The following is an 8970-nucleotide window of genomic DNA, read 5'->3' on the forward strand; positions in this document are numbered from 1 at the left end:
TCTGGCAATTCTCTGCAAGACCCTGTCTTTCTTGGCCCTCCTCCGGGCAGGCCCCGCACGGCCAGGCGCAGGTCCGAGGGGACGGCGGGGAGGTCCCGCATCAGCCCAGGCGCCTCCCCCAACAACTCGAGACCAACCGCCCCTGGGACCCGGGCCCGAGGCCGGAGCGGGATAAGCTCCCCAACCCCGGGCCCCGCCCGCCGCCTCCCGCCCTTGGCCTCCGCAGCGGGTCTGGCCACCCTCCCCGCCGCCACCGACACCCGCCTCGCGCCTCCGGGCCCCGCTACCTCCCAGCCCCCGGCCGGGCCCTTGCGAGGCTGCGCTTCCCGTAAACTCCCCTCCCGGCGCTGCCCCCTCCCCGCCTCGGCCCCGCCCCCGCGGGACCCTGAGCCGCTCGTGATTGGCCCGGCCGCGCCATCACTCTCGGGCCGCGTCACCGCCCTCGTTTCCGACCGCCCCGAGACCGGCAGTGGTGTTAGTGCTTGAGGAGCCGCGGTGGAGGGCGTCGTGCTCCCCCGCTCGCTCCTGCTCGCCCGCAGGTCGGCGCGCTAGCCCAGCTGAGCGGCTACCAGCGCTGCGGGGTGGCCGGGCTGCACGCGCACCCGCCAACTGGGGAGCGGAGACACAGCTCGTCCGAGCTTCGGGATGAGGAGCGGGCGAAGTTGACTAGCCCCCCCCCACCCACGCTGCGCCTCTGCGGCGCAGAGGTGCGCTGCCCTCTTCAGGAGGTGCCCGCGCACGGCTCTGCTCCAGGTGTGCACGGGACAGCCCGCCCCCGAGACCCCCAAACTTCACCCCAAGTCCAAAGTGTGAGCTCCGAGGGCGGTGCCGGGAGCCGGACTCCGGACTCGGTGCAGGGGGAGCTGTCCTGGCGGTTCTCGCGGCCGTCGGAGGGCGGAGACCGGTGGAAACTTTTATCACCATCATCGTAGTTACTACGTTTTACTGTTGTTCTCCCCGCAGGGGCTGCAGCGAGCGCTCTGTCGCGCCTGTTTGTTTGCCAGAGGAGCCGCCCCGGGGAGAAGACTCGGAGGGGAGTTGTCTCCCCAAGGGTTACCTGCAGCCCAGGCGGGGGTTTTGGGTGGCCTGGATGCGCAGAACCCAGCCCCGCAGCCGCTGACGCCGGGCGGCGGCGAAGTTTGGCTGCTGAGCGGCGCGGCGCAAGGCCACTGGACAGCGGGCAGCCAGGCGGCAGCGGGAGCGATGCCGGTGGGGGGCCTGTTGCCGCTCTTCAATAGTCCCGCGGGCAGCGGCCTGGGCGGCGGCCTGGGTGGGGGGCTCGGCGGTGGCAGGAAGGGGTCCGGCCCCGCCGCCTTCCGCCTGACGGAGAAGTTCGTGCTGCTGTTGGTGTTCAGCGCCTTCATCACGCTCTGCTTCGGGGCGATCTTCTTCCTGCCGGACTCTTCCAAGCTGCTTAGCGGGGTCCTGTTCAACTCCAGCCCCGCTCTGCAGCCGCCCGCCGACCGCAAGCCCGGGCCCGGGGCGCGCGCCGAGGACGCGGCAGATGGGCGAGCCCGGCGCGGCGAGGAGGGCGCGCCCGGGGACCCCGCGGCCGCCCTGGAGGACAACTTGGCCAGGATCCGTGAAAACCACGAGCGGGCTCTGAGGGAAGCCAAGGAGACCCTGCAGAAGCTGCCCGAGGAGATCCAAAGAGACATCCTGATGGAGAAGGAGAAGGTGGCCCAGGACCAGCTGAGTAACAGGGTGGGGTTCAAGATGCTGCCTCCAGTGGACTTAGCACCCCTCGTTGGGGCGATTGACGGGGAGCCGGCCGACGCCGCCATCCGCGAGAAAAGGGAGAAGATCAAAGAGGTGAGTGCACCCGGCTAGAAATCCCTGCGGACCCGCAGTGTTTTTCAGGGAGAAACGACAAACCTTTGAAACTCTTTAAGACTGTAACATTACAGTGTAGGAGGACCTGACGGTAACATTACAGTGTGGGGAGACATGGTTTTCCACTTACACCAGGTGCAGTATCAAAGGCTCTTTCGTTTCCATTTCAGTGTCAGAGTAGATGGGGCCAATTATTATCTGAGGTTGAATCCCGTTGTTCTTAACTTGCATGCTCCGGTGAGCATAAGCCACACAAGGTAGGTATTAAATACATGGGCAGGTGCTGTGCAAACCTCCTCTTTCACTGCCTGATCCATGGTTAATCGTCCCTGAGAGCAGTGACGGTGAAGGTTCCAAACAGCCCTCTAATGAGGCTTGGACGTGGCTTTGAAATGAAGCTTGTATGTAAACGCAAAGCATCAATCACGCATGATAGAAATGTTCTAACAGCAAGTCAGCACACGCCGCGTTGGGTCATGTGGCCCCATTCTGCCAGGTGGCATCCTGTGTGTACTTACAGGCTATAAAGGTGAAACTCGAGAACTTCCTATCATAGGGAGCACACTGTTGTTTACTTTTCAAAAAATGAAAAATGTAAAAAGCCAGCCTACCGCCTCTTGCATTTCGGGTGTAGTCAGAAAAAGAGTACTCCATGTGATGCAACAGGTTTTCCTCCACAGCAGCACAATGATGACAAACTTAATCTAGGACAAACATGGACTTTGATAAGTCTTTCATAATTTCTTTCCTGTGTTTTTCAGTTAGAACTTGTAACATGTGGTTAGTTCATGCCTACCTTAAAGCTGAAGAGGACCTTCCAAATCATTTCGGACTGTCATTTTAAAGATGAAAGTTGAAGGGCCCAGAGCCCCAGAACCAGTTAGTGATTGAGTCAGGACTTGAAGCCCGGACTTCCTCTTGTCACCAGGCTCTCTGTGGACATGCCTCCTTTTACAGCTACTCTCCCCTGTGAAACTATGCCAGCCTGTTTTTTTACACAATCCAAGAGCTGCAGGAACCATATTAAAAGCATTTCATCTCAAATCTTGATTCCAATTTCTAAAATACATTATGAATGGAAGTAATATATTTGTCACTTTTTTTTTTTTTTTTTTTTTTTTTTTTTTGAAGCCCTATTTGTCACTTTTTAAGGTTCACAGAGTCTCTGTGAAAATAAATTTTGTGTTTTGACATTGGGCAGGTAATCAGGAAAGGAAGCTTCCTGATTCCCCCCCCAATTTTCAGAGACAATTTTGAGGTTGTGAAGAGGTACTTAGCTTAAGTGGCTCCAGAATGGAGGCAGCTTGATTGTTGTAGGATTTCTGATTTTAGTATAAAGACCAGATGAATTTGGTTAAGCTGTAATTGAGCAAGTTAAAGTGGATTTGGGTGCCTCTCAGTTTACCCTAGGCAGAATGCCTTGATTCATCCCTCCTGCGCAAGTAGCTTCCTTCCACAGCCCATCAGCCTTTCTGCTTTGAGACCCTTCCTCAGGCCTAGAACCCTCCTAGACTTGAGGGGGGGGGGGTTGGATTTTACTCCCTGTGACAACTTCTGTCTAGCAGTTTCCCTTCTCCAAGAAATCCTGTCAGTGCTGCAAAACCAGGAAGGTGGAAAAAAGTCTCTGCTTTCACCAACCTTCTCCCTCTCCTCTTCATCTCTCAGGATCCTTGAAAATAGCCAACCAAAACCCATAGATAATTTAGCCCCAAATTTGTATCTGCTTATGTTTCTCTTGAGTTTGAAGCAGTGTAATTCACACGTTTCATTCCTCTAAATTCCTATGCGCTGCCAGTTAGTGCAGATCACAGGAAATTGTCCCAGGAAATTATTTTAAATACTAAAGATGCATGGATGTGAAAAAGCTATCGGTGCTGAGCAATAGTGATTAAAAGTGCATCTAGAGCAGAAGCACTAAGACAGTAGCAGTCAATTCAGGACAGCATATTAACAGTATGCATATCTGTCCTTATTAGATCCATGTTATCTATGTCTCTAGATCAGAAGGTCTTAACCACGTAAAGGAAATTTATGTAGTCTCCTATGGTCCATGTGGTGCTAACATCTTCGCACCTAGATGTTTTGAAACTGCCCAGTCTTGCATAAAGTGGTTGAACTAAATGGGTTCTTTAAAATTTCTTGTTGCCGTGAGAACCCAGGGGGCAGGGAAGCCAGCATGATTAGCTTCAGTATTTAGTCAAAGGCTAACGGGAAGGAATGGATTATGGATTTTCATCAGATTAGTTCAGGCAGATGTGTTCCTTTGTAAACCAAAAAAAAAAAAAAGTTACTCATGTTATTCTAAAAGTATACTGTAAATGTTCAGTTTTAGAAAGGAAAGAGTGGTTGCCCGCTGTGAATAAGGCTCTGGACTTTACACATTTAGATTCAGTTCAGGTACCACCATGTATGCCCTGCCGTGGACCAACGGATCTTTGCCTTGATCTTGATTTTTATCGTTCCTGTATTTTCTAGTTCTCTTCATATACTTGGGTTCTCTGTCACACCTGAAAGTACTAACAGTTTTATGGGTAAAATTTAGAAGGTATAAGCAAGTCTCACATGTTGGGAGCTTGGACTGTAATATCACACCTGAAAGTACTAACAGTTTTATGGGTAAAATTTAGAAGGTATAAGCAAGTCTCACATGTTGGGAGCTTGGACTGTAATATCTGAGCCAAACTTTCACTTTGTAAATTTGGTTTAAAGACAGCCAATGCTATTTTTATATTGCCAACACAGCTGTGTTACTGGTACCCTGGTAAATTTTTAACAAATTTGTGCTAAAGGGAAACACTTTCTCATTTCAAATAGGATATTTATTGCCTAGCACCGTTCACACAAAGGTGCTACGTGCTTCCCATTTCTGATCTCTGATGGGTGGTAAACATTTGATGTAAAACTTAAAGCCGAAATGAAGACAGCGCCCCACCCCATGAAAACTTTGTAGATAAATTAACTCTGGGATTTCCCTGAAATTTACAGTACACACATAGTGCGTATTCTCATGAGACTGATCTTTTAAAAATTGTGCTCAAGCGGTCTTTAACTTTAAAAAGCACTGGTAGACAAACGAAGTACAGAAGTTAAAGACCACCATGGAATTTTTAGAAAAGTAGTCCATTTTTCCTTCCACCCCAACTCTTTTTTAAAATCAGGAAGCTTTTGCAGGGAGTCACTACAAAGAGCCTGCACTGTCCTTTAGGATTAGAGCCCTAATTATCAAATTATCAGTGGGATTCCTCTCTTCTCAGACTGGAACTCCTACCAGTCTAAGTGGGGTGGGGGTGGGGAGGCTGACAGCCAGCTTTGGGCCTATCAGGTAAGGCTTTCGGACCAGTTAGCTGTAGGGTCACAGTTGTCTTCTCTAGGTTTCTCCAAACAGGCTTTAGTTTTTAATTCCAGAACTATTTATAATAAAAAGTTGAAAGAAAATTTTCATATTGATGGCTAATGGTGAATATATATTTTTATGCCTTACACTAGCCTTAGGTTGTTCTTGAGTCTATAATTTATGTTAACTACTGACGATTAACCCTTTTATTAAAGGTCAGACATAGGAATAATCTACCTTGACCTATTAAAACAAGACATTTTTAATTTGAAACTTAACTTATTTGTGTGGGTAGTAGTGTGGAAAATAATATTTGCAAAATAAGACCACAGTTTGAAGACCTGAGTCTGAAGGAGCTTAGATGTCCTTGGGTTACCTTGCCTGTTCTGCTCACCCTGTTCTGAAACACACTGGACATTGAACATGGGCAAATGCAAGATTTCCCCACTCTTTGGACATTTCCCAGAGCAGGTAGGTCATGGAGTGTTTGTAAAAGGCTTCTCTCTTTAACAAGTAAATAAATAAATTAAGGTGTCAACAGTGTATGTATTAGAGTAGATGCTGACTGTTGAACATTAATATACAAAAGCAGGAGAAGATTGTTAATGGATAATCAGTTATGCTCAACTTAATTTTCTGTAAGCTATCGATAATTTGTCTGGGAGGAGTATTCTGTCTTCCTCATATTGGGTAACTTAACATTCATATAAAGGAACTCTATATAGGACCTAGAACCTAGTTCAGGCTGTGGAAAAGAGGTTAAAAAAATGCATTTTTGAGTAAATGCATCTGCATCTCTTAGGTGAGCTAATAATCTAAACCACTTTGAGAAATTTATGCTAATATTTCACATGTGTAAAAAGTGTCTCTGGATGAGATCTGAATTTGTTGGGCTTCAGCAGCTTAGTTAACGTATTTGTATTAAATTATTTAATAAGCTATGGTAATACAAATTCTTTATTAGAGAGCATTTAAAGCATGTGTCTCAAGGTCAGAGGGGAGGAAACCCAACAGATCAGTGTGAGGGCTAAATATACATGGGTAGATCAGCACTGCACTGGACCCTGCTTATACCTCATAACCCAGTAGAGAACCTGTGGCCTTTTAAGTTCTTTATAACCTGCAAAACCACAAAAATGTATGTGTTTGTCAAAGGTAAGTTTTGGTTGGTCAAAATAGGAGCAGCCCCCCTGTGGGCTCCAGGGATACTGTGACATGCCTTTTCCCTAAGTAGGCAGAAATGATACAGGAGAAGCCAGTGTTTGGTAGTTCAAGGAAGAGATTCTTGCTTTGGGGAAACTAAGTCTTGAGTTTTCCCTCAGTGTTCTTTGTCTAGCACCTTGTTTAGTGTTAAATAATTGAACAACCTCTAGTCCCCCACCCTTTACTACTAAATATGTTTAAATGTCCTTTACACAAAGTCTGCAAAATTTTTTTTCTGTTACCAAAAATATGCCATAAAAATTATAACTCTCTGATTTTTAAAAGTAAACATATGCTCTAAGCCATAAAATATTGTATCTGAATGAGACTTTAGAGATAGCTACAATAGAGGCAACTGAGACGCAGAGATTGTTCTGGAAATCACTTTGCTAGTTAGTGGTAGAGTTGAGAATAGAAGCCCAATCCTGGATGGAATGTTGCTCATTATCCTGACATGACTTGTCTCCTAAGTAAAATGCCAGAGAGGTGTATAAATTGACTGCCTATATTCATTATTTGCAGACACTAATGTCGAGTACAAAACATGTACAATCCTGCAGTATTATAACTTTGACCTCGTATTAGTTAAGTTACATTAACTATAGTAATTTAAAAAAAAACAAAGCTTACTAGGGGCATAATTCAGAAGGCCTCTTTTTAAAACCACCCAGGGAAAATTTGATGACATCTTTTTCTCCTTATAAAGATATCTGCAGGAAACAGAGGCATTAGTATTCGTTCAATTGGTCATTCTTTACAAAGAGAGATGGGGGAGAAATAGGGAGAAAAAAAGTGAAAAGGTGTGGACCAACGTCGTGGAGCTCTTTTAAACTATAGATGTACATGCTCTTTGGACATTGTGCAATGCATAACAGAAGAATGGAAAGCTAATCTGAAGGAGTATGTGTTTTTAAAAGTAGACATATATTTAATGATATCACTTATCTGTGGAATCCATGATATATGACAAACTAGCGAATATAACAAAAATTAAGCAGACTCACAGATATAGAGAGCAAACTGGTGGTTACCAGTGGGGAGAGGGAAAGCGGAGGGGGGCAATATAGGAATAGGGGAATAAGAGGTACAAACTATTAGGTGTAAAATAAGCTGCAAGGGGATGTTGTATAACATGGGAATACAGCCAGTATTTTATAATAACAATAAATGGAGTATCGCTGTACTATACATCTATAACTTATATAATACTGTACAGCAACTACACTTACATTTAAAAAAAATAAAAGCAGACATACATTTAAAAATCACACCAATCTGTGGTCTCTTCATTATAGGAGCACATAGTTCTCTTCACCCAAGTAGGTCCTGGAGATTCTCTGGATGCTTTTTACCTGCCCCTGCTCCATTCATTTGCAACAACATGGTGTTGTGAGAAGGGCTAGTTTTGGGAGTCAGTTGATTTGGGTCTGAATCTGGCCTCTTACATTTACTAGCTTTGTGACCTTAAGCAAATTGCTTAATCTGTCAGAGCTTCAGTTTTGTCATTTGTAAAATGGAGGTAGTAAATGTACCCACTTGGTTGGATTGGAAAGTTTAAATGTGATCATCTGCACAAAGCACTTAGAATGGTATCAGGTATGCAGAGAGTGTATGATAAATGTTGCTTGCTGTTCTTACTGTTATTAATCACTACCTAAAGACATCAAGCGGAGACTACATTGGTTCAGCTACTGTTTAATACACCAGGGAAGTGAGTAAGCATGTTTCAAAAAGTTATCAAAAACAGTTTAAATTAGGTTTGCTTAAAGGGATACATTTCCAGTTCAGGATGATCATTCCAGACAGCTATGATTTTACTGTGCTACTGTCAACTCTGATTTTCTCACATTCCTGCCAAATTCCAAAAAACTTTTGCTATCCTTAAAATTACATACTTTTCCAGCTTCTGTAGTTCAAAATATGTGTTAAAGAATTAGTCTCTTTCTCACAGTCAGATGTGCTTGTTCCTGAAGTACCATCTTCTCAGAATGATCACAGTTCTTGAGTTACTTCCTTAAGCATTGAAATTGTTCCCCGAAATAGAGAAAAAGAGGGATTAAGTAAAATGCATTTTAACCTGTTTTGTCTTTGGAGGAATGTTTTTAAGAAGTGAGAAGAAAATTATTTTAGATTTGGCAAAAATTTATGTAATTGTGGTCAATTCTATAATCAGAGCTCAGTCTGTCACCTGGTAGTCAAAATTCACATAAATCAGCTGTACTTCGTAACTCACAGATTTTGGCCTTTTTTGAGAGCTTTGAAATTAGATTTATTAAGGTATCAGGCCCAGAAGGACCTCAGAGATGCTTAACCCCGGTACTCATTTTACATATGAGAAACGGGGCCCTGTGAGCTGTGACTTCCTGAGATTCCCCCAGTGTACTAACTACAGAGCTGGAAACTGCCTCTTAGCTCTCAGGCCCCTGTGAGATGCCTGTGACATCTTTTCTCTAATGAGAACATGCGCTTTGGAGGCTGGCTGGCCTGGCCCTCCCTCCTCCTCAGCCCTGTAGCAGGCCAGCAGCAAGCAGCCCACTGAGACCGTCCTAGAAGGAAAGCAACCCTGGCTAGTTCCTTTGCTCTGCAGAATGTAGCAGCAC

General features: G+C 45.7%; 1 protein-coding gene across 9 annotated transcripts in view; it reads left to right on the top strand.

The window, feature by feature from the left end:
* The first annotated feature begins 480 nt into the window (after positions 1 to 480).
* Positions 481 to 8970, top strand: part of MAN1A1 (mannosidase alpha class 1A member 1) — a 194144-nt gene continuing 185654 nt past the window's right edge. For all 9 annotated transcript variants that reach the window (XM_024758978.1, XM_024758981.1, XM_024758980.1 and 6 more), the window contains exons 1-2: positions 481 to 753; positions 964 to 1812. In XM_024758978.1, the coding sequence (XP_024614746.1) occupies positions 1204 to 1812 (609 nt within the window). In that variant the 5' untranslated portion in view covers positions 481 to 753; positions 964 to 1203. The remainder of the gene's footprint in view (positions 754 to 963; positions 1813 to 8970) is intronic.

The sequence above is a fragment of the Neophocaena asiaeorientalis genome, unplaced genomic scaffold (assembly GCF_003031525.2).
Source record: "Neophocaena asiaeorientalis asiaeorientalis breed wild unplaced genomic scaffold, Neophocaena_asiaeorientalis_V1.1 scaffold5, whole genome shotgun sequence".
In the NCBI taxonomy this organism is placed as follows: domain Eukaryota; kingdom Metazoa; phylum Chordata; class Mammalia; order Artiodactyla; family Phocoenidae; genus Neophocaena; species Neophocaena asiaeorientalis.